This window comes from Camelina sativa, chromosome 8 (assembly GCF_030686135.1).
Source record: "Camelina sativa cultivar CO46 ecotype springtype chromosome 8, ASM3068613v1".
Classification (NCBI taxonomy): domain Eukaryota; kingdom Viridiplantae; phylum Streptophyta; class Magnoliopsida; order Brassicales; family Brassicaceae; genus Camelina; species Camelina sativa.
In genome coordinates, this window is record NC_141887.1 from 27,840,164 (window position 1) to 27,862,961 (window position 22,798).

The 22,798-nt window shown below is 38.6% G+C and overlaps 6 protein-coding genes across 8 annotated transcripts; 2 read left to right on the forward strand and 4 right to left on the reverse strand.

Moving 5' to 3' along the window:
* Window positions 1-313: 313 nt before the first annotated feature.
* LOC104708594 (uncharacterized) lies at window positions 314-2,866 on the reverse strand. Its single transcript, XM_010425190.2, has 3 exons — window positions 2,523-2,866; window positions 1,811-1,883; window positions 314-1,704 (listed from the first exon to the last, which is right to left on the reverse strand). Exons 2-3 carry the CDS (start codon window positions 1,832-1,834, stop codon window positions 607-609), a joined length of 1,122 nt encoding a protein of 373 aa, XP_010423492.2. The 5' UTR covers window positions 1,835-1,883; window positions 2,523-2,866; the 3' UTR covers window positions 314-606.
* Window positions 2,811-5,920, forward strand: LOC104708596 (putative aarF domain-containing protein kinase At5g05200, chloroplastic). Its single transcript, XM_010425192.3, has 11 exons — window positions 2,811-2,984; window positions 3,114-3,237; window positions 3,432-3,574; window positions 3,701-3,814; window positions 3,973-4,161; window positions 4,248-4,403; window positions 4,472-4,737; window positions 4,832-4,929; window positions 5,058-5,236; window positions 5,362-5,478; window positions 5,595-5,920. The coding sequence occupies exons 1-11, from the start codon at window positions 2,931-2,933 to the stop codon at window positions 5,775-5,777; spliced, it is 1,623 nt and encodes a 540-aa protein (XP_010423494.1). The 5' UTR covers window positions 2,811-2,930; the 3' UTR covers window positions 5,778-5,920.
* Window positions 5,821-8,820, reverse strand: LOC104708595 (protein ENHANCED DISEASE RESISTANCE 4-like). The gene is made up of 2 exons (XM_010425191.3): window positions 8,028-8,820; window positions 5,821-7,789 (listed from the first exon to the last, which is right to left on the reverse strand). The coding sequence occupies exons 1-2, from the start codon at window positions 8,146-8,148 to the stop codon at window positions 6,096-6,098; spliced, it is 1,815 nt and encodes a 604-aa protein (XP_010423493.2). The 5' UTR covers window positions 8,149-8,820; the 3' UTR covers window positions 5,821-6,095.
* A 2,859-nt stretch (window positions 8,821-11,679) lies between these two features.
* Window positions 11,680-14,091, reverse strand: LOC104708597 (protein NETWORKED 4A). Of its 2 annotated transcripts, none has more exons than XM_010425193.3 (3): window positions 13,803-14,091; window positions 13,228-13,273; window positions 11,680-13,122 (listed from the first exon to the last, which is right to left on the reverse strand). In XM_010425193.3, exon 3 carries the CDS (start codon window positions 12,926-12,928, stop codon window positions 11,822-11,824), a length of 1,107 nt encoding a protein of 368 aa, XP_010423495.1. In that variant the 5' UTR covers window positions 12,929-13,122; window positions 13,228-13,273; window positions 13,803-14,091; the 3' UTR covers window positions 11,680-11,821. The 2 variants fall into 2 exon arrangements, with proteins under 2 accessions (XP_010423495.1, XP_010423496.1); XM_010425194.3 differs by having other exon boundaries at window positions 11,680-13,128.
* A 298-nt stretch (window positions 14,092-14,389) lies between these two features.
* Window positions 14,390-19,945, forward strand: LOC104708599 (cellulose synthase A catalytic subunit 3 [UDP-forming]-like). Of its 2 annotated transcripts, XM_087460755.1 has the most exons (16): window positions 14,390-14,440; window positions 14,581-14,900; window positions 15,017-15,088; window positions 15,283-15,478; window positions 15,599-15,804; window positions 15,904-16,006; window positions 16,130-16,292; window positions 16,417-16,683; window positions 16,776-17,121; window positions 17,202-17,339; window positions 17,440-17,565; window positions 17,645-17,857; window positions 17,987-18,248; window positions 18,346-18,548; window positions 18,646-18,996; window positions 19,163-19,945. In XM_087460755.1, the coding sequence occupies exons 3-16, from the start codon at window positions 15,065-15,067 to the stop codon at window positions 19,745-19,747; spliced, it is 3,183 nt and encodes a 1,060-aa protein (XP_087316881.1). In that variant the 5' UTR covers window positions 14,390-14,440; window positions 14,581-14,900; window positions 15,017-15,064; the 3' UTR covers window positions 19,748-19,945. The 2 variants fall into 2 exon arrangements, with proteins under 2 accessions (XP_087316881.1, XP_087316880.1); XM_087460754.1 differs by lacking the exon at window positions 14,390-14,440 and having other exon boundaries at window positions 14,474-14,900.
* A 55-nt stretch (window positions 19,946-20,000) lies between these two features.
* Window positions 20,001-22,499, reverse strand: LOC104734518 (putative leucine-rich repeat receptor-like protein kinase At5g05160). The gene is made up of 2 exons (XM_010454115.3): window positions 20,882-22,499; window positions 20,001-20,790 (listed from the first exon to the last, which is right to left on the reverse strand). The coding sequence occupies exons 1-2, from the start codon at window positions 22,173-22,175 to the stop codon at window positions 20,165-20,167; spliced, it is 1,920 nt and encodes a 639-aa protein (XP_010452417.2). The 5' UTR covers window positions 22,176-22,499; the 3' UTR covers window positions 20,001-20,164.
* Window positions 22,500-22,798: the final 299 nt, after the last annotated feature.

The following is a 22,798-nucleotide window of genomic DNA, read 5'->3' on the forward strand; positions in this document are numbered from 1 at the left end:
CGTGGCTTGTTCTTGTGGCACGTGTTTCGAGATTCTAATGCCGACCTACTTTGACTCTTTTGTTTAGTAAGCTTTACTGTTCAAAACTCTGACACGTTTGTTTTTCTAGAACTTGGTTCGACCTAAAGATCATTCTTAATTTTATGAATCAGACCACAAAACCTTATCCAAAATTATTCAATTCGACTCGGTTTAGATTGATTTCAGATCATAACCAAATCCAAATGACCATAACTAACATTGAGATCTTTTAGCTTGAATGCATCTGGCTTTTGTATCTCGGATTAAAATCTGCTCTAGTTTCTGTAACAAGTTTGTATGGAACCTGCAAATTCTATTAGATAAGTTTCAAAACTTGATAAGAGCATTCACTGCAAGGAACAACATACTGAGTAGCAAATGGAACAAGTGACAAGTCTACAAACTGCAAAACAAAACAAACTAAAAAGACAATAGATATTGCTTGGGACTTTGACTAGATAAAAATTCCCAAAATGGTAAAAGATGTTTTTCTATCTCAGATGTGCAAACCCTCTTTTCACAGCCTTTGTGAGCATTACATCTTTGAACTGTTGGAACACAAAAGGCGTATGGAAGATCTGAATTCTACTTTCCACCTTCATTGATAAACCCTTCTTTGCGGCCTTCAAAGCCAGGACGCAGGAGTTTTTTCTCTCTCTTGGCGATTTTACGCAGCTTGTTCTGTTCAATCCTATCCGCAATATTCCCTGATCTCTTTTGCTGCTTCTCCACCTTGAACTTTTGTTGCCCTTCAATTCTTTCTTTCCACTTCTCTGCGTTCTTCTCTTGCCTCTTCTTCTCTTTGTGGATGCTTTGCTTCAATAGCTTTGGATCGTCATGGACCTTAATACCAGCTGCTCTGCTCGTAGCTGCCTTCCATGAGTGCTTCTTTGCAATGACATCACCTTTTTCTGGATCCTTCTTGTCAGCCTCTAACTTCATAGCCCTTTCAAGTTCTCTTGCCTTTGAAAGCCTCCGTTTCTTTTTCTCTTTTCCATGTTCTTCATCGTCATCAATCTTGACATAACCAAATGTAAGGTCCTTAGCAGCCTCTTCAACATCCAACTTACCCTTACCTTTATCTGCTGCCTTATTATCCTCCACAGTCTTCTCCTCAGAAACTGCATCCCTCTTTCTCTTATTTGGCAGAGTCTTCTTCCTTTTTTCATGGCTTCTTGGTCTATCAGAACCTCCACGACCACCTTTGAGCTCATCAATTTTGCGATGCAGACGTTCCCTCAGCTCCTCGTACGTAACAGATTTATCATCATCCTTTTCTTCGTCGACCTCTATTTCCTCCTCACTGTCATCTTCAGGAAGCTCAATACCTGCTTTTCTCATCTCTAGCTTCTGCCTTCGTAAATCATCTTTTTTCTTCTTTAGCTTCTGCTTTAATGAAATCCTTTTTTCCTTCTCTAGCTTTCGCTTCAGATGATCGACAGTGGTCAAAACAGACTTGTCTGGGTCCAACCTATCTCTCCTCGCCCTCTTTAGGTTGGAGTTTGTTATTTTCTTCTCTCTAGCTTTTTGAGACTTGCTAAGACCTGGAAACCATTTCCTTTCTGTCTCATCTGCTAAGTAGAATCTTGCAGGGATCAACTCTATCACCTTATCAAAAAATCCAGTATGTTCATGAGTCTTGAAATCCGATTCACAATCAAGATTCTCCTTTTTCTTTGCCATCTATAACAATTGCCAAGATCAATCACAATCAGATAAAAGAAAAAAAAGAAAAAAAAAAATGCCCTCTCAGAAAAAAGACTACAGTTGGGTGGGGGTCAAAACTTACATCAGTCCCACGAGTATTAGTCATTGCTCTCCACACAGGAGATTAGCCAAAAAGTCGTAAACCTCAAGACAAGCTGCAGCAATAACACAGTAGATATTAATACAAACATCATAATAAGTCTCTACCCTGATATACATTATAGATATAGCCTGCATTACAAATACGTTCAGAATTGAGCAAGACACCGAATCACATCAAGTGACCAAGTGTACTCGTTTGCTAGATACATATTAAAAGAAGCTCACAAAGTGTGTGTAAAACAATTGGATTTCTTAAATCATCTAGAAAACTACCATTTGTTCCAACAACAATATCAAGATGGGATTTTATAAATGTAATTTGTGAACCTATAAATCAAAAAAGAAAACTTTCAACAAGATGACTTTGCAGACACCATATACAAGATATTAACTAAGCGCAGGATGAATAAAGAGAAGAAGAATCACATAAAAACACAACTACAGAGTATATAAGAAACAACTCTTTATCCTAAAAATACTACAGAAGAAAGTGTAGAATTCGAAAGGCAGAGATGAATCGTAGAAATAAACACAAGTTCAAGTTTCAATAAGTATATCAATTTAAGGATTCATCATAATCTTTCGTCTTGAACAATTCTGACTCCAGAGAATAGATAACTTAATAAAGAATAAGAACAAACCCATATGTAAAGCATAAGAATTTACCGAAGAAAACAGAAGAGAAAACTCACCGGTAGCGACGATGGCGAATCAACGGCGTTGAGAGAAGACAAATTGAGAGAGAGACGAAGGGAGGTTTGGTGAAAGAGCCAGTGGTTAGGGTTTGAATGGTTTTGTTATTTCCCAATTTCGATAAGGGTAGTTATGTAAATTCCAAAATCCTAGCGCCCTAATAACGGTTCGGTTTAACGCGATTCGATTGAAATAAAGTAAACCGGAGATTCGAATCAAACCGAGAAGTTTTACTACCTGAGAAGGAAACTACCTCTAATACGCGTCCACGTGGATTATTCCTCTTCACTCCCTTCTTCTATCAGCTATTTCGGTTTTTAAACGTACTTAAGAAAACGGTGTCGTACCTGGAATGTTAAAAGCTTCATCGGAGTTTCTTCTGTGCTACTTTTAATCTCCGGCGAGCGATGGCGGTCTCTGCTTTTCGTGGGACGCGGTTACCGTTACTTCACCATTCTCAGGTCTACTTATTGTTTCTTTTCTGTGTATCCTCAGTGAATCTGTTTCCTTTATCTGCTCTTTAAGGCTTACCTACCAAAATTGCCAAACTTCATTACTCTCTGCTAAATCTTGTTAGCTTAATTTTACAGTTACCCGTCGTGAGAACTGGATCAGGAAGCTCTAAGAAGATGATCGGAGGCAGGAATTTGAAGGGATTTGTTCTTTCGGCCCAGTATTCACAAAGCCAGGACCTTTTCACTTCTCGCCTTCAGAGTACGGAAATTTCAGCCTTTTTGTTAAACTTAATCTAAACTGTATACTCTTTTGTTATCCCAGTTAGGGTGTTTCTGTTGTTAATTGGGTTTTGCTCACCGATGTCTGAAGTTTTCTTTCAAATCTAAATCACTTTGACTTCTGTGAATACAGTTTCTTTATACATGTGCTTGTTGACATGGCTTTTGATGCAGGCCAGATAGAGAAGCTGCCCAAACTGGTGGAAGATATAGTTCAGACATCGATAAACACAGGTCCACGCGGTGTGACACGCCTTGTCCAAGGCGTTCAAGCCTTTGTAGGGGTTGGGGGAGAGTGGCTAAATGACTTATCTAAGGTGACTGTTGCTCATATATATAGGGTTCCATATATGTTCCTAGTAACAAGTTCATAAAGTTTGTTCATATGAGTAAGACACTTGACACTATTATCTGATTGTAAATCACTTTCTCGCTTGCTGCAGTCTACAAGCGTGCCTGGTAGATTACCAAGTGAGTTGCAGCTTGGTCTACTGTCTCCTCTATATTTGAGGAAACTCTTTGAACGCATGGGAGCTACTTACATTAAGCTGGGCCAGGTAAATCATGTTGCTAAATCTACAACGTATTGTATCCTTTGATGATGTCATGCATGTAGTGGGAAACATGTTAAGTGTATGTCTCTAAAGTAAGCTAAGTAATCATATTGTTCTTTCTCAGTTTCTATTCCATTTTAACAATACTTTTGTATTTGTAGTTTATAGCATCTGCGCCAACTTTGTTCCCACCTGAATATGTCAAAGAATTTCAGAACTGCTTTGACAAAGCTCCTCCTGTGCCGTATGAAGAAATTCGTAAAATCTTGCAAGAGGAGCTTGGTAAACCCATAGACAGTGTATACGAATATGTTGACCCTACACCAATTGCATCAGCCTCAATAGCACAAGTGCGTTTCTTCTGCTTCTGCTTCTGTGATCGAAATTCATTTTGTTCATGTACTCTTCTTCTGCTTAAGGGTATCGTCATGACCAGGTACATGGTGCAAGGCTTAGAGGCTCCCAAGAGGATGTAGTGATTAAAGTCTTGAAGCCTGGGATAGAAGATTACTTAGTGGCAGATTTGAACTTTATCTACGTTGTTTCCCGTATATTTGAGTTCCTTAGTCCTGAGTTTAGCCGTACTTCACTGGTAAACTCCTCTGTACTTAATTTGCAGTTACTGCGAACCTACTCTCTAATAATATACCCTATTGACAGGTTGGTATTGTCAAAGACATTCGTGAGTCAATGCTTGAGGAAGTAGATTTCAATAAGGAGGCTCAAAACATCGACTCATTTAAGAGATATCTAGAAACCATGGGGTTGACGGGGCAAGCTACTGCTCCAAGAGTTTATAAATACTGCAGCAGCCGGCGGGTACTTACAATGGAGAGGCTATATGGAGTTCCCCTGACTGATCTAGATTCTATTAGATCACTTGTTTCCAGTCCTGAAAACAGCCTTATTACCGCGCTTAATGTGTGGTACGATCTTTGAAGTTCAATATTCAAATTTTGATTGTTCCTCCTATAAATGTAGCTGTTAGTAAAATTGGTCGTCATGTAATGTAACCTGCAGGTTTGGAAGTTTGCTTGGGTGTGAAAGCTTCCATGCTGATGTTCATGCAGGAAACTTGTGGCTGTTGCGTGATGGCCGGATTGGGTTTCTTGATTTTGGTAAATCATACTCTCTCAAGCCTAATTAGTGCAACGTTTCTTTCTACCTCTGATTTATCTATTAATACTCTTCCCCATCTATTGGTAAATTTTTGGTCTTCAAGTAAGTATCCTCTTTTTGGTTTCAGGCATTGTTGGTCGTATATCCCCCAAAACATGGGCTGCGATGGAAGTATTTCTAGCGTCTATTGCAACTGAGGAATATGAATCCATGGCCTCTGCTTTGATTCAAATGGGAGCTACAAACACAGATGTTGATGCCAATGCTTTTGCAAGAGACTTGGAAAAGATGTTCTCATCTATCCAGGCAAGTATTTTAGTCTTTATGGACTACATTCTGTAACCAGCGTGATTTGCTTTCAGAATGGCAGTGCAGAACAAATACAAGATCTTCCGTTAATCTTATGGCGATAAGTGAATCTCTTCTTGCAGGAACTAGATACAGAGATAGTAGTGGCTACAGCTCGTGGAACAAATTCGGACACAACTGCTGTTGCTGCTAACGTAATTATGGATGAGAGACAGATGAATACTCTTTTCCTCGACCTGGTAAGCACTAATTTGATGTAACTTTACAGAAGTTGCATTGATTTAAGTTAAGATAACCCCAAATTTAGCATTAAGGAGTGCACACAGATGGAAAATAAGTTTTCTTTCTCATGTAGGTCCGTGTTAGCGAATCATATGGGCTTAAGTTCCCAAGAGAGTTTGCACTTCTACTGAAGCAGCTTCTGTATTTCGATCGATACACGAGACTATTAGCCCCGAACCTGAACATGCTGCAGGATCAACGGATCTCTATCGCAAACAACAAGCGGATGAATCGATACAATGACAGCTTCAACTGAGTTCATACAGATATACTTCATTAAACCTATTCAAACTTACTAGTGGTAAAGTTATTGTAGAATTGATTAAAGCAGGAATGATGATGAATTCAAATCTTGTTACAAACATATCATCACTAAATATATATACAACAGATGAGCAATATCTTCTTCTTTTTTGTATAATTTTGCACAAGTGTCATGGTTTCTACTTTAAACAAAAGTGCAGAAACAAATGTTTTACCTATACACAGATGTGCAAAAAAGAATGATAAACCAATGGCAAAACTTTCCATCTCAGAAGCACATAGTTCTCGTTGCTTCATCAGAAGCAGAGATCTATACAGAAGGTGGACGTTGTGAAGCTTTAAAGACTTGGCTTACAGTAGAATATCCCATTAGTCGGTGAAGCGGAGAGCCTCTAGCCGCAGGTAGCTCCTCATCCTGAACAGAGGAGCTCAGCTTTTCGGGTTGGGAGGGAGCTCCGTCTCTGGGAGACTCTGTCGTTGAATTGCTACTCCTATGAACATCAGTGTCATGTGTTACGGCAGGAACTAAATGAGTTCTCGATTGAAGTGAGAATCTGAGAACAGTGGTGCAAGTGCCGCATCTGAGAAGATGATGCTTCCTCTTGAAGATGAGAAAGTCTACAGGAAGCTGCAGGTTTTCTGAGCACCTGTAACAGCTGACGAAAGGTGCCCCACCGGCTGTTGGACGAACATGACGCTTGGCCACACGTTGTCTCTCTTTAAGACGACGGGTCTGTGGCTCATGGAGGTGATTAGCATGTCTATTACGCTGATGATGATCCTCAACATCTGAGACTATCTCGTGGCTCCATCTCGGTTGATACTCAGACTGTTCCATTGGTCTCCGTGGACTTGCGTAATATGAACTGTAATTAGAATTATGAAGCTGACCTGAAGACCAACCGGGATGGTTCCTTCTGTCACTTGCCATCTCTCCTGAGATCCTACTCCCTTGGCCTCGACCTCTTGCCCTTGGGTTGTTGGAATAGATATAGTCAACAAATTCGTGGTTCATGCCTCCACCGTATGGAGGCATTTGAAGCGAGTGTGCAGGGGAATAGCGGTCAAACTCATCATGTGATGGATATGAAGGGCTTAGACGTGTGTATGGTTCTCTAGGATAGAAAGGCACGTCAGGCCGAAGTTGTTTTGTCACATGTCTCCTCCCTTGTGTGCCAAGACGCCCTCCTGGTCTCTCTAGTTGAAGAGACATGTTCTGCTGAGGCCGTTCGTTGTATGTGGTAATCCCATTGCGCCTATTATCAAAGAAAGTGGAGGAGGAACTAGCACCTTCCTCTTTATAATTCCCAGGGTATCTAGGCATCTCAAATTTGTCTGATCTTATTTTCTGAAAAGTTTTCCACTGTTGTTGGTCTTCATCGAGAAGTTGGTCTTCCATTTCTTCAGATGAAGACTCACTCCCATCATAAGCAGAAGAATTCTTGTTAGCAGGATAATCAAGTTGGCTTTGCTTGTCTTCAACAGGGGAAGCATCAGGTGAGATCTCAGCATTACCAGATGAATTACTCGCTCTTCCAGCCACCACATCATAAGCAGAAGGAGTCTTGTTTGCAGGATACTTCTCTTCAACAGGGGAGGCATCAGGTGAGATCTCAACATTATCAGATGAATTGCTCGCTCTTGCAGCTACCACATGATCAACACTCAAGCATCCAGAGCTAGCCCCAGATCCTGCAGCTTCTGACATGGTGTTCATTATATCAGACTTCAATCTGGAGTTGTCTTGTCCTTCATACTTCTCAGAATCACCACCAAGTGAACATTCCTGCTGTTGAGTTTCATTTGTCTCATCCCCATTAGATAACTCCAAGTCACCAAGCTCCTTCTCCGTAGACTCAACGGGTGATGGAAGAACCGTGTCCTGCCCCGAGCTGCTGGACACATTGTTGTTGGTTTCAGGCTCGCTTGGTGGCTCATTGGCTTGAGCCCTCTCTGTCTCTACTGCACTTGGTCTACTGTTTGGAGCAACGTTCCGCCTTTTTGCTGAATTAAAGAAGGAACAAACAAATTCAATAACTGACAAATAATGTCATGCCAGAAACACACACAACTAGTTTGAGCTCAGACATAGCAAAGACAAACTAAGGAAATCAATCCAAAAGAGATGAATCCACCAGGAAAAAGACAAAACCAGATTCAGAATTCAGAGTTAACATTTTAAAAACAGAAAAATTGAGAAAGTTGCAGAATTTGGAAAAAAAAGAAGAATGATGATGATGACCTTGAAGAATGGCGGAACAACCACCACACTGATAAACAGGAACATCTTCGTCTTCTTGAAGAATCTTTAAGCACTTGGGACACTTCACTAACCGGATTTTATGACCCGTCTGGCTCGCCATTTGCTTGGTACCAAAATTCGATGGCTTTTAATTCTCTAACTTCCTAATCAGTTAAGAGAGTCCTCATCAACAGAACCCTTAATAATCAACAGAGACAGAGAAAGAGAAAGAGAGAGGAGAGAACCAAAGATTGAAACTTTGTGAGGTTCTTCAAGTTTTTTAAGAGAAAATTGTGAGGAGTGGGGAGACCAGACGAAGAAGGTCAACGCGGTGTGTGACTTTTTAAAAACTCTGTTGAAGAGGAAGACTTGGTCGGGTATCTGAGAGCTGGTTACGGATCCGGGTCGGAATGAAAATAAAATGGCGAGAAAGAAGGAAAGATTAAGAAACCATAATCAGATTGTATAAGATCTCTCCCAAAGAAGTAAAGTAAAACTCTTTTTGCAGAGACTTTTGTTGTAATTTCAAGAGAGAGAGAGATTGTGAAAGAAGGGAAACCCCCAGAAGTTTAAAGATTATATAGAGAGAGAGAATGAGATAGAAATGGAGAGAGAGAGAGAGAGAGAATTTCTTGTCGTGGGGGCGAAGTAGAAGAAGAAGAGGAATGAATTGGAGAGAACAGAGACAAAAAAAAAATCCAAAATTAAAATTAAAAAAAAAAAAAAAAAAAAAAAACCAAAATCGTTGGACGGACAGTTTTTTTTTTTTTTTTTTTTGGGGTTTAACTTTGTCATGTTTTTATGGTTGTTTTCTCGCTTTTCCTCAGAGAAAAGTCTCTCTTTTTCCGTGTCAATAAAGTTTTTCTAATTTTAATACCATTTTTAGGAATTCTTTTGATATCTTTTTCTTTTCATTTCTTGTAACTTTGTAAGTCAATTAGACACACACACAAACGAAAAAAAAAAAACACCAACGACTCGTTCTCTGATTACAATTTTTTCTCTTAAACAAAACCCATATTCGTTGATGTTTTCAAACTATTGGCTTAAGTTTTTGAAAAGCAATCATCATCTGCAAATGCGACAGAGCTTTGTTAGAGAAGTAGAAGATACTATAAAAATAAAAGAGTAAATTGGTTCACTTTCACCTAATAACCAAAAAAAAAAAAAAAAAAAAAAAGAGAAAGTGGATAAGATGTCGGCGCCTGTTTCATTTACTTTGGATAGAGAAATTTTAGCCCATCATTAATTGATCCCATTTTGTTTTTTTTTATCTTGCTTTTTTTTTTTTTTACCATTGCCATCTTAAATATTTTCTGAGTTCTGACATGTTGTTAAAGTTATTTTTTTATATTAGTTCTATTGTGTTTTGATTTCTGTTTCTTTTTGGGATGAAGGATATAAACTAAGGTTCCTAGGACCTGACAAAAAGCATTATGATCATAATGTTTTCCGTATATGCATATCACTGGTCCAATTTTAACAGACTTTTCATTAACTTTTAAAGTTTTGTAATGAGAACTCACTAGCAGGAAGGACCAGCCGTGAGAAGTTTCAATCACTTTTAGATTTTACCAGACAATTTGACTCCTTCGGTTTCGTAACCTTTTTAGGTATGAAACCAGTTTCCAGTAATATAGCAGCTTTACAAAGAACACGAAATCAATCAGTGTAACACAAGAACATTCTTTTTAAATGGTACACTCATCTAACTGATGTTACAATAAGTTATAGACTTATATACAAACATAGATAAATGAATAAGTTAGTATACAATATCTGTATATTACATTATTCTCTATAATAGCAATATGAAAGAAAAAAAAAACTAAAGGTAATGGTCGACAGACTTGGTCTTTTATCGTTTTGTGCTGTCTAGTTTTCTTCTACTTTCCAAATTGGCTTTGTGATTCAGAAAAAGTCAACCTTTGTTGTGGTGTCCTATTTCCTTGTAGACTACTTCAATACTTATTTGTTTTCTCTGCACAATCCAATGACTACGGGATACGACGACTCTCAGACCAGTCCAAACCAAATCAAATCAAATCAAATTCAATACCATTCGAGAGTTTACGGGATTACACAAATTTAACCCTCCATTGACTCTTCAATAGAGCTGGGGAATTCTACGGTTTGGACCACTGCATTTGTTTATAGATGTTATTCTATACCGTAAATTTGCTGTAACCTAAACTTCAAGACATGGACAAAAACCTATCTTACTAAAAAAAGTCAAAACTATTGTTTTAATTGTATAAAACATAATATTGTAGCGTCAACTCTCATTGACAACATTCATACATATATATATATATATATATATACAAATTGCTTTTAATTAGTGTTCCTATTTTCGTAAATACATGAAATTATGGTATTGAATAAAATGATCTTTAATAGCTTTTGGTCTGTAATATCATTTCTACTCGAGTTCTTGGAATAGTAAGTATACTGAAATAATTTAAAAGAGTTCAGATCTTTGCTCAATGTCATAATTGGCTACTGTATGCTATCAGATTCTTCTACATATATTTCGGAGATGAGTTACAGAATAGTCTAAAGTTACTTGAAATCTCACATTATTAAAAAAGAACAGAAAAGATTCAAAGCTAAAATAAATAATTATACATTGAACAAAAAAACAGTCTAAAGTTTTTCTTTTACACCTGAAAAATAAATAAAGAATCTTTATTATGAATACATTGTCTTTAATATGAAACCTTAAGAATCCAAAAGAAAGTAAGATAAAAAGGGCCCATATAGTACTAACCTTTTTCTTTTAGCTATCTTTATAATCGATGATTTGTTGTATCTAACTAATAAAGTTTGTAGCCAACGGTCTATGCAAAGTCGTTTCACACACACATGCAATCACATTTACAACTAAGAATAACTAATTGTACAATCGCATTAAAATTAGGTTATAATATTTGCATGCGCGTACAATAAGTACGCGGTCGAGCATATTTACATATGAAGGAGAAAAGAAAAACGTAAAATGGACCCTATATATCAAAGTAGAACTTGAAAATTTTTCATTTTTTATTCCGTTATTATAAATTATTAAACAAAGTCATGCTGAACATGACCAATCCTGTGATGTAGCTAGTCAGATCTTATTATAGTATTTAAATCAAAAAGAATACAAATATTGTTTGACCTATACACAAAATTTTCAACACGAAATATAATTGAAATTCGGAGAAAATACATAGACGCAGTCCAGTATTTATACATTACCAGACTCGTTCAACTTTGATTTAGTACCAATTGTAATTTCATAGATTTCACAGTTTTTTTGGGGGACTTAAAATTTTATGTTTGTCTTCAATAACTTTTCTTGGACATATCATATAAAGCAGGAATAAATTCTCCATAATAATTGAAACCTTTTTCTAAAACTATTTTCACATTAACTCCAAATCCTTGCATTGAGAGAGAGTCAACTAAATTGAGATATTGGAGGATTAGGTTTGTGTTTTGGCTTTTGACTTTTTCTTCTCTCGCTTTTAATTACTTAGGCTTTACGTCATTATTACATAGGCATTAAAGAAAACTCCAGAGAGACACACACCTGTAGATGATGATACCAAAGCACATATACAAAAAAAGCATTTTCGAGCTAGAATTTCATATAAATTGCAAGTCTTACTAAAATAATTTTGAAGATTTATTAATGTCTGAGAAGGACCATAACACAGAATGACTCAAAACATGATGAGACAAAAGAAAGAAATAAGACTGCAACGAGTAAACTAATTAGTATAGAGAAGAGAATTCACTCCAACTCCAACTCACACGACCATGACTGTTGTTTGTTGTTCCTTGTTATTATTGCCCGAAAGAAACCTCAGAATCTGTCTATATCCGCTTTTGTAGTGATCCAGAGTGAAACAAAGCTGCCTTATCGCTTCTCGTTTCTCTTCCTTTGCTTCTGATATCGCATTCCTCTGCAACTCTGCTTGCTTCTCCAGTTCTTTAACCGTAGCTCTCAGTTCCTCCACAGTGTTCTTGACATTCCTCTGCAACTCTGCTTGCTTCTCTAGTTCTTTAACCGTAGCTCTTAGTTCCTCCTCCACAGTGTTCTTGCCATTTCCTGATTCAGATACAAACTTTAAGCGCAGCTGGTTAAATTGCTCTTCCATTTGCTGAATCTGGATGTCTCTGGTTCTCATCACTGCTTTTAAATTGTCTACTTCAGCACAGACTCCATCTTTCTCTGCCATCAACATGTCATATCCCAGCTTGTGCTTGTCGAAATCTTTGTTCAATGCTTCAATATGCTCACCTCGAGAAGCCAACTCTGTCTTTAATGCATTGATTTCACCTTGCAACTCAACCTCTTTCCTCTGCATCTCCATTTTCTCTGCGTCAGAATGCCAAATCTGATCTTCCAGTACCTCACTGCGTGATTCGAGTTCTTTAACACGACCTTCAAAGAAAGCCTGATTGGCTAACAAACCAGCAATATCACTCTGCAGTTTTGTTTTCTCAGTAGAGAAACTTTGCTGACAGTCACACAACATTTCCCTTAGCTTTGAGATCTCAGCATCTGACACATCTAAACATTCTCTACTCACCTTAAGCTCCTTCACCAGATTACCAAACTTGAAACTTGAGTCTGAGAGCATAGTTTCCAAATCAACAACCTGTCTTTGCATCTCGAGAACTCGGCTTTTCTCAGTCTCAATAGCTTTGTCCCTACTCACAGCGAGTAAATTCTCCAAAATCAAAGCAGCAGTATGTCTATTCTCAGCCTCACCTTTAAGCTTCTCAATCTCTTGTTCAGATTCTTGGAGCCTCAAACTTGTAGTCTTAAGCTCTTCCTCGGACTGGACATATTTCTTCATCAGCTCCTCATAACTCATATGTTTCTCAGCAGCCAAGTCATGGCTATCCATTGCACCTGGTGAGACCAGGTGGTGGTTAAGAGATGAGTAAAAGGCCTCTGTTTCCGAGTCTAACTCAGAATAAGAAGAGTCGTCGTCAGAATCATGATTGGGAGAAATATCAGAACTTTCATGATCAAAGTTGAAAGCAGCAGCAACAGGTATTGTATCAGACTTTGGAGTTACAGGAGAAGAGCCATTGGGTTCTGAAACTTAAACAGTTGATAGATGTATATAATAAGACATGTATGTTTCAACAGAATTTAAACAAAGACACGACACAAAATAAGACATGAATGAATCATACATACCTGAGGAGATTTCCACAAAGGAGTTAGAATCATCTAGGTCCTCCTTCTGAAGGTAAACAAAAGAAGGTGAATCACACATCAATAAGGATCAGACACAAATATCAAACCACAGGTTTGAAGAAGGGTTGAGACTTGAGAGATCGGCGAAAAAAATATTTAAAAAAGGTTAGAGATAGAAAATATAAAGATATGAAAATATATTTTCCTGAGATTTAGGTACAAGGAAACAGATTTATATTTATCACAATAATAATTCTAATGTAAATTATATATAAAAATGTAAATTTGTCATATCTAAGCTAATTTATCTAATCGAAATCACAGGAAAAAAAAAAACTAGGGTTTCTAAAATTTTCAATCTTTCTGCTTCTCTATGTCTCAAAATTCAAACTTTTGTTTTAGTACTGCGTACAGAAACAATAACTCATTGCACCAGATGAGGAAGATAGAAGAACCACCCCACAAATCTCAGAGAAACAGAGAGTAATAAGTAAAGCAAATCATAAGATCTAAAAAAAAACCATCAACAGAAGAAACAAGCATAGATCTAACCAATATGACCCAAATAAACTGACCTGAGAAAATTGATATGATCGAGGGAAACTAAAACGCTGATTTAAAGGAAAAGTGAAAACAGAGGAAGGGTTTAAGTAGTGGAGACTGGAGAGGCTTCTCTCTCTCTCTCTCTCTAGGGTTACAAGTTACAAAGCGTAAGGTGTAAAAGGGTTAAGGGGACAAAAGAGGAGGGAAGATTTGTCGGATAGCGAATAGAAAGTGGCGCTCTTTGGGATTCAAATGTTTGCCATTTTCTCCATTCTTTTTTTTTTTTTGACGATATGTTCACTGCTGCCCCAAGTGGCCACCTTCCCCACATGCACCCGTTTCTTCTTCTTTTATGTTTGACCTATTTAATTATTGGGTTCGGTTCAGTTCGGTTCGATACAATTTCTCTCGTAAATAACGTAAACCGAACAAACCAGTTGTATTTCCAAAGTCCAAACCCATTTCGATTGTTCGACTCCGTTGGGCCTTTTGTTTTTTTTCAGCCCGCTAATTTTAGCCCATATTTATTTGTTTTCTAGTAAAGTATCACCATCAGTATTACTGTATTTACTATTTTAGTCAAATCAATATATTTTGATTTAATTCATTAGACTAATCCGTTGATTTAACAGTTTTTTTTTTTGTCGGCAAATAGTTTTAAGTTTTATAGGTAAGAAGAATAGCTTTTTACCACATTACTTGTGCTTTGGTTTAATCTTCACACTCCTATTTTAGAAGTATCACTATCATTAGGTTTTGATTTATTCATTGGACATCACACTAATTCGTTTTATTATTATTGTTTTCAAGGTTTATCGGCCCTTTTTTTTTTTTTTTTACTTTGACTGTAATAAGTCTGTAAAAAAAAAAAAACCGACTGTGGAAGTTGTCGGTGGTGGTGGTGGTTGTTGCTTGGTTGGATATGATTAGTGACAAAATATATTTAGTTTTTTAAAAGAAAAAATCTGAAAGAGTGACGAGCAGAGACAAACCAGCTTTGCTCTTTGCATCTTCCTTCTAAAAGCCATCTTCAGAGATTCTCCTCCTTACTTACTTACATATATCTCTCTCCCTTCTCGGATCCAGAAAGAGAGAGAGTCACATCACTACTCCCATCTTCAGATCTCATGGTAAAACCTTTCAACTCCTCACTCCGTGTGATCCATTCTTCAGATTTGACTTCTCTTTTTTTACTTGGATCTCGTCAGATCTAATCGTATCTTGTGCTTTTGATCATTCCCAACAGATTTGAACTATCCACGACGTTTCCGTTGTCGAAAGCAAGTAAGTGACGATGGAATCCGAAGGCGAAACCGCGGTATGTTTTTTTTTTATTCTTACTTCTTCATTCTTCACACTTACCCTTGTAATTCCCTCCCAAAGTAATTAGGAATCGTAGATACTGGAATTGATTTTGAATTGTGTGTTGAGAGAGAGAGAGATCTGATTTCAATTTCTTTCTGTTTAGGTTTCTAATTTTGGCCTTGTTGTTTCCACTTTAATTAATTGTAGGGGAAGCCGATGAAGAACGTTGTTCCACAGATTTGTCAGATCTGTAGTGACAATGTCGGCAAGACTGTTGATGAAGATCCTTTTGTGGCGTGTGATTTTTGTTCATTCCCTGTTTGTAGGCCTTGCTATGAGTATGAGAGGAAAGATGGTAATCAATCTTGTCCTCAGTGCAAAACCAGATACAAGAGACTCAAAGGTATGATCTGACTTTGATCCATCTTTTATCTAACTGTCTTCGTTGCGCATCCATAGTTTAGTATTTGAATTTTGTGGATCAGATTGGTGTTTATAACAATTTGCTTATTTTTGAGTCTAGGTAGTCCTGCTATACCTGGTGATAAAGACGAGGATGGTTTAGCTGATGAAGGTACTGTTGATTTCAACTACCCACAGAAGGAAAAGATTTCAGAGCGGATGCTTGGATGGCATCTTACACGCGGGAAAGGAGATGAAATGGGGGAGCCCCAGTATGATAAAGAGGTCTCTCACAATCATCTTCCTCGTCTCACGAGCAGACAAGATGTAAGGCATTGCTGTTCATTCTTCCCTCTTAAGCTTTCGCATCTTCACGCAATTGAGTTTTTTTGGAATCTGATTTTGTCATTTCCTTATTTTATACAGACTTCAGGAGAATTTTCTGCTGCTTCACCTGAACGACTCTCTGTATCTTCTACTGTAGCTGGTGGAAAGCGCCTTCCCTATTCATCAGATGTCAACCAATCACGTAAATATCCTTTTTTTCTTACTAGATGGGCAACGCATATAATACTTGTACCTGGGTAGGCTTTACGTTTATGTCAAATTTCTAATTTCTAAAAAATAAACTCTTTTGTGATTCACGCTGCAGCAAATAGAAGGGTTGTGGATCCTGTAGCTTGGAAGGAGAGAGTTGACGGCTGGAAAATGAAGCAGGAGAAGAACACTGGTCCTGTGAGCACTCAGGCTGCTTCTGAAAGAGGTGGAGGAGATATTGACGCCAGCACAGATATCCTTGCTGATGAAGCTTTGCTGTGAGTTTTTGTTTTTTTAATCTTGTTTGATCCGTCGTGGTGTCCTGTTCTTCTTCAGGGTTATGAGATTCCACAATTTGAGCAATGTCCTGATGCTCATTTTCCATTTTTATTTGTTTTACAGGAATGACGAAGCTAGGCAGCCTCTATCAAGAAAAGTTTCAATTCCTTCGTCCCGGATCAATCCTTACAGAATGGTTATCATGTTGCGGCTTGTTATTCTGTGTCTCTTCTTGCATTACCGTATAACAAATCCAGTGCCAAATGCTTTTACTCTGTGGCTGGTCTCCGTGATATGTGAGATCTGGTTTGCCATGTCCTGGATTTTGGATCAGTTTCCCAAGTGGTTTCCTGTGAACCGTGAAACCTACCTCGACAGGCTTTCTTTAAGGTAAGTTCTAGTTCAACATTCTACTAAAGAAATTATTCAAAGGATTGACTGCCTATAACATTTAACTCTGATCATGCTAAATTTTGGAACAGGTATGATCGTGAAGGTGAGCCGTCACAGTTAGCGGCTGTTGACATTTTTGTGAGTACTGTTGACCCTTTGAAGGAGCCACCGCTTGTGACAGCCAACACAGTGCTTTCTATTCTGGCTGTTGACTACCCGGTTGACAAGGTGTCCTGTTATGTTTCTGATGATGGTGCTGCTATGCTATCATTTGAATCACTAGCAGAAACATCAGAATTTGCTCGTAAATGGGTACCATTCTGCAAGAAATATAGCATTGAGCCTCGCGCACCAGAATGGTATTTTGCTGCGAAGATAGATTACTTGAAGGACAAAGTTCAGACATCATTTGTCAAAGATCGTAGAGCTATGAAGGTAAGTTTATAGTTTAGTCTTGTAGTCATCCTCTCTTTCATTTTAATGTATGCTATATCGACCTTTTAATTGTCCTGCAGAGGGAATATGAGGAGTTTAAGATCCGAATAAATGCACTTGTTTCCAAGGCGCTAAAATGTCCTGAAGAAGGGTGGGTTATGCAAGATGGTACACCATGGCCTGGAAATAATACAAGGGACCATCCAGGAATGATCCAGGTAAGAGAAATTGGTTTGAGTATGGAGAATGAGTTTGCTCTCTCTTTCACTCTCGTTCTCTCTAGAAGTTCATTGTTGAAGTAGCATTTGTTGAATGCAGGTTTTCTTAGGGCAAAATGGTGGACTTGATGCAGAGGGCAATGAGCTTCCACGTTTGGTGTATGTTTCTCGAGAAAAGCGACCAGGATTCCAGCACCACAAAAAGGCTGGTGCCATGAATGCACTTGTAGGTTTCTGGTCTCGGAATTTTGACTACTATTTTCTCTGTTTTGTTAGTCTAACCTGAGTACTTTTCAAATGAACAGGTTAGAGTTGCAGCAGTCCTCACCAATGGACCTTTCATCTTGAATCTTGACTGTGATCACTACATAAATAACAGCAAAGCCTTAAGAGAAGCAATGTGCTTCCTGATGGACCCGAACCTAGGGAAGCAAGTTTGTTATGTTCAGTTCCCACAAAGATTCGATGGTATTGATAAGAACGATAGATATGCTAATCGTAATACCGTTTTCTTTGATGTAAGTCATACTAACCTATACATGCGTCCAATTGTTCTTGTTCTTTTAAATTCTTTTTCGACATGAATATACATTTTAAACATTCAGTTTCTAGAGTTTTGTTGTAATTTTCTGTTATACGTTTTTCAGATTAACTTGAGAGGTTTAGATGGGATTCAAGGACCTGTATATGTAGGAACTGGGTGTGTTTTCAACAGAACAGCATTATATGGTTATGAACCTCCAATAAAAGTAAAACATAAGAAGCCAAGTCTTTTGTCTAAGCTCTGTGGTGGATCTAGAAAGAAGAATTCCAAATCTAAGAAAGAGTCCGACAAAAAGAAATCAGGCAGGCATACTGACTCAACTGTTCCTGTATTCAACCTCGATGACATTGAAGAGGGAGTTGAAGGTACAAGTCTTTTTTTTTTTTTTTTCTGGTTTGTTTAAATAATTTCCAGATTAGGTATCGCATTATATCCTAATTATCGAACATTTATAAAACTCAGGTGCTGGTTTTGACGATGAAAAGGCGCTCTTGATGTCGCAAATGAGCCTGGAGAAGCGGTTTGGACAGTCTGCTGTTTTTGTTGCTTCTACCCTAATGGAAAATGGGGGTGTTCCTCCTTCAGCAACTCCAGAAAACCTTCTCAAAGAGGCTATCCATGTCATTAGTTGTGGTTACGAGGATAAGTCAGATTGGGGAATGGAGGTATTATCTCATTTTTAACTCCTCAATGCAACTGCAATGTTCTGACATGTCCACTTTGACACTCAATTTGTTTGTATCATCCGCTGTCTTTCTTCAGATTGGATGGATCTATGGTTCTGTGACAGAAGATATTTTGACTGGGTTCAAAATGCACGCCCGTGGATGGCGATCCATTTACTGTATGCCAAAGCTTCCGGCTTTCAAGGGGTCTGCTCCTATCAATCTTTCAGACCGTCTGAACCAAGTGCTGAGGTGGGCTTTAGGTTCAGTTGAGATTCTCTTCAGTCGGCATTGTCCTATATGGTATGGTTACAATGGGAGGCTGAAATTTCTTGAGAGGTTTGCATATGTGAACACGACCATCTACCCAATCACCTCCATCCCTCTTCTCTTGTATTGCACATTGCCTGCAGTTTGTCTCTTCACCAACCAGTTTATTATTCCTCAGGTTTGACACCTCTCTCTCTCTCTCTATGTTTGTAACAAACCCTAATTTCGTTCTGTTTTATGTGAAACCATGTTGTGTTCGTCAACGATTCGTGAGACGGTGAAATGAAGAGAGTTATGGTTTCAAAACCTGATCCGCTGGTTGTATTGTTGTTCCTCTTTTGCAGATTAGCAACATTGCAAGTATATGGTTTCTGTCGCTCTTTCTCTCCATTTTTGCCACGGGTATACTAGAAATGAGGTGGAGTGGTGTAGGCATAGACGAATGGTGGAGAAACGAGCAGTTTTGGGTCATTGGTGGGGTATCTGCTCACTTATTCGCCGTGGTTCAAGGTCTCCTCAAAGTCCTTGCCGGTATTGACACAAACTTCACAGTCACCTCAAAAGCTTCAGATGAAGACGGAGACTTTGCCGAGCTCTACTTGTTCAAATGGACAACGCTTCTGATTCCACCAACGACGCTGCTCATTGTAAACCTCGTGGGAGTTGTTGCAGGAGTCTCTTATGCTATCAACAGTGGATACCAATCATGGGGACCACTCTTTGGTAAGTTGTTCTTTGCCTTCTGGGTGATTGTTCACTTGTACCCTTTCCTCAAGGGTTTGATGGGTCGTCAGAACCGGACTCCTACCATTGTTGTGGTCTGGTCTGTTCTCTTGGCTTCCATCTTCTCGCTGTTGTGGGTTAGGATTGACCCCTTCACTAGCCGAGTCACTGGCCCGGACATTCTGGAATGTGGAATCAACTGCTGAGGAGTGAGCGCAAATATTTATTTACCTGTTTTGAGTAAAAAAAAAACAGAATTTAAATTATTTTTCATTGTTTTATTTGTTCACTTTTATTTTTGTTGTTTGTATTGTCTGTCCGTTCTTCTCTCGTGGTGTCATAATTTTATGTGTAGAATATTTTACTATAGTTAATTTGAAAAGATTATATAATTAAAGTGAAAACGAATATTGTTTTTTCTTGTTTCTTTGACTAATGACGAAAAGACAAGCATTAATCTAAGATGAAAAGCGAAATTATTTTAACAAAAAATCAAAGAGATTCAAATTCACAGGACGAGAATTTGATCACGACGCCCTAAACTACGATACAAAGTAAAGTAAACATCATTCAATAAGACAGACGTTGAATTGATCAAAGAAACTTTTGGAAGGAATGAGAAATCATTCGGAGACATTTGAAGTGGCTTCTGAGGATGTTCTGTTTTGCTGTAACTGCTGCATCGGATCACATCTGCTCACATCTTCAATCATCCTCGCGACCTCTTCCATCTTTGGCCTTGACTCTGGATTCCTTGCAACACAAGCCAGCGCAAGCTGAAGCATCTGAACCATCTCCTCTTCAATGTTCTGAAACTTCAAGAGCTCCACATCGAAAACCTCTGCAGTCCACTCTTCCCTCACAACAGACCGAACCCATCTCGGAAGATCAATGACCACACGCTCATCCTCAAGACCAGGCTGAGTTAAAGGTGTCTTCCCGGTTAGCATTTCGAGAATCACCACACCAAAACTATAAACGTCTGACCTTTGACTGACTCTCTTCGTCTCAATCACCTCAGGAGCATTGTAGCCGATGGTTCGCGGTGTGTGAGTTGGAAGGTTAAAGAGTGTGACTAAAGATGTGTCGGAGAGACATGGTTCAAGGTCTTCAGTGAGAAGTATGTTGGACGATTTGATGTCTCCGTGAACAAATTTCAAAGAGTGAAGGTAAGAGATTGCTTTTGAAGTCCCTGTCGCGATTTTCATCCGCGTTTCCCAGTCTACTCCTCTGACTCCTCCTCTGTTTCCTGTCCGATTAAAAAAGAAACAATATTTTTCGTGACCTACAAGCTTTAAACTACAAAAGAAAAGTTAGGGTTTGGTTTCATAATGACTCACCGTGCAAGATCCCGGACAAGCTTCCTTGCGTCATATACTTGTAGACCAATAGCTTCTCGTCTTTCGAATAGTAATAAGCAAGGAGCGGTACAAAATTCGGCTGCTGGTTAATCTTCCCAACAACCTCCATTTGCTGTTCAAACTCTTTCTTGCTTGCCACGACTTCTCTTAAACGTTTCACCACGACCGCGGTTGTGTCCTCAAGCACGGCCTTGTAGGCCGTTCCAAAACTCCCTTTACCGAGAACTTCAGCAGAAGCTTTCAAAAGATCCTCAAGGTCGAAATTGTGATTGCATCTTTCAAAGAAGAAGAGCTTGTTCTTCTCTGGATCTTGAACTCCGCTCCCAAAATCCTGCGGTTTTTTGCTATTCACTCCACTCATCTGCGTTCTCCCTCCTTCGCCGCCTTCTTCGGTCTTCGTCTTCTTCAACAGACAAACCAAGAAAACAGTTGCAAGGAGAAGAACGGCTACAGAGCATCCGACTATAATGGCGATTATATAAGCTTTACTCTGTCTCTTCCTGACAGGATGGAGATTCTCTAACAATGGTCTTGGAATGTTTGAAGATGGAGACATGGCTTCTCCTGAGCATGGGTTCAGAGGTGGACCACATAGCAATGAGTTTCCAATGAAATAATTTTCCGGCGAGCCCTTGAGATGCTCTGGGATGGGTCCACTCAAGTTGTTATAGCTCAAATTTACAACTTTTACACTGGGGAGATGATCAAGAGCATCAATGGGACCATCAAAAGAGTTGTTTTGAAGGTACAAAACAGAGATCTGAGACAAGTTCCGGAGACCAGAAGGAATGTTACCAGAGAAAGAGTTATAAGACAAGTCCAAGACAACAAGCTGAGTGGAGATCGATGGCAAAGAATTAGTGAGTTCACCGGAGAAGTTGTTGTGTTGGAGGTAAAGGTATTGAAGAGAAGGGAGTGAGAGTATATCAGAAGGTAAAGTTCCAAAGAGAGAGTTGGATCTGAGGCTAAGGACTTTAAGAGCGTCTAGTTTGCCTAATGTAGCAGGAGGGACTGAGCCGTAGAGTCCAACACCGGGAAGACGAACAGCTACAACGCGGCTGGTGCGGTTGGTGTCATCACAGGTGATGCCGATCCATGAGGTACAGAGAGAAAGGTTCTTGTTCCAGTTGAGTTTTGGTGGGTGTGGGACTGATGCTGCAAAGTTGAGAAGGGCTTGTTCGTCTGATGCTAAATCTGCTGAAGCCAAAACAGCTGTTGCAGCGAGTAAGAGAAAGCAGGAGGCAGCGGCGAAGGCGGTGTGAGAAGAGGTCATGGTTGAGCTATTTTGGTAACTCACTCCATGAGATGATTTGAGAAAGAGAAAATTGAGTTTCTAATGAAAGTTTTGTTGTTAGTGTTTGTTTGCATGTGGTAAAGAGAGTTAAAAAGAAAAAGTGAGCTCAAATAAGATGAAAAAATCAATGATTAGTTGGTTTGAATCCATTGTTAAGTAAACATAATGGGTTGTTTTTAATAAATTAGAAAAGGTAAGATTCAAAATTCGAAATTATATGTAAAAAAAAATAAAAAAGCAAGACACCGCAAAGAAAGGAGGGAAAGAAAAGCAAAAGCATCCCATTTTTTGCTTCTTTCATTTGTTCTTTAAGAGACAAAAGACACTATAAAATTAAAGAATATTTTGCTTTTTTCCTTTGCTTTGCATTATACAGAATGCAGATCAAGAAAAAAAAAAGGTAGTGATCGATCTCATCATCAGATTATTTAAGAATGTTTATAAAAATTAACCACAAAAATGAGTTTAATTAGTATTCTAATTTGTTACTGGTCGTCCGATTCTACTTTGTTGCATATTGATATTATAAAAAGTTATCCACAAACATTCACCAAAAAAGTAGGTTAAATTGTGTTGGGTTTTGAAGAGACCCGTCTGCAAGA

Coding starts and splice junctions, on each gene's coding strand:
- LOC104708594 (XM_010425190.2), bottom strand. CDS start 1,834: ATGACTAATACTCGTGGGACTGAT. Junction 1,705..1,810: donor CTAATACTCGTGGGACTGAT/GTAAGTTTTGAC, acceptor CAATTGTTATAG/ATGGCAAAGAAAAAGGAGAA.
- LOC104708596 (XM_010425192.3), top strand. CDS start 2,931: ATGGCGGTCTCTGCTTTTCGTGGGACGCGGTTACCGTTACTTCACCAT. Junction 2,985..3,113: donor CGTTACTTCACCATTCTCAG/GTCTACTTATTG, acceptor TTAATTTTACAG/TTACCCGTCGTGAGAACTGG. Junction 5,237..5,361: donor AGATGTTCTCATCTATCCAG/GCAAGTATTTTA, acceptor CTCTTCTTGCAG/GAACTAGATACAGAGATAGT.
- LOC104708595 (XM_010425191.3), bottom strand. CDS start 8,148: ATGGCGAGCCAGACGGGTCATAAAATCCGGTTAGTGAAGTGTCCCAAG. Junction 7,790..8,027: donor TTGTTCCGCCATTCTTCAAG/GTCATCATCATC, acceptor TCTTTAATTCAG/CAAAAAGGCGGAACGTTGCT.
- LOC104708597 (XM_010425193.3), bottom strand. CDS start 12,928: ATGGATAGCCATGACTTGGCTGCTGAGAAACATATGAGTTATGAGGAG.
- LOC104708599 (XM_087460755.1), top strand. CDS start 15,065: ATGGAATCCGAAGGCGAAACCGCG. Junction 15,479..15,598: donor CAGATACAAGAGACTCAAAG/GTATGATCTGAC, acceptor TTTTGAGTCTAG/GTAGTCCTGCTATACCTGGT. Junction 17,566..17,644: donor CTGGTGCCATGAATGCACTT/GTAGGTTTCTGG, acceptor TCAAATGAACAG/GTTAGAGTTGCAGCAGTCCT.
- LOC104734518 (XM_010454115.3), bottom strand. CDS start 22,175: ATGACCTCTTCTCACACCGCCTTCGCCGCTGCCTCCTGCTTTCTCTTA. Junction 20,791..20,881: donor CTTGTCCGGGATCTTGCACG/GTGAGTCATTAT, acceptor TTAATCGGACAG/GAAACAGAGGAGGAGTCAGA.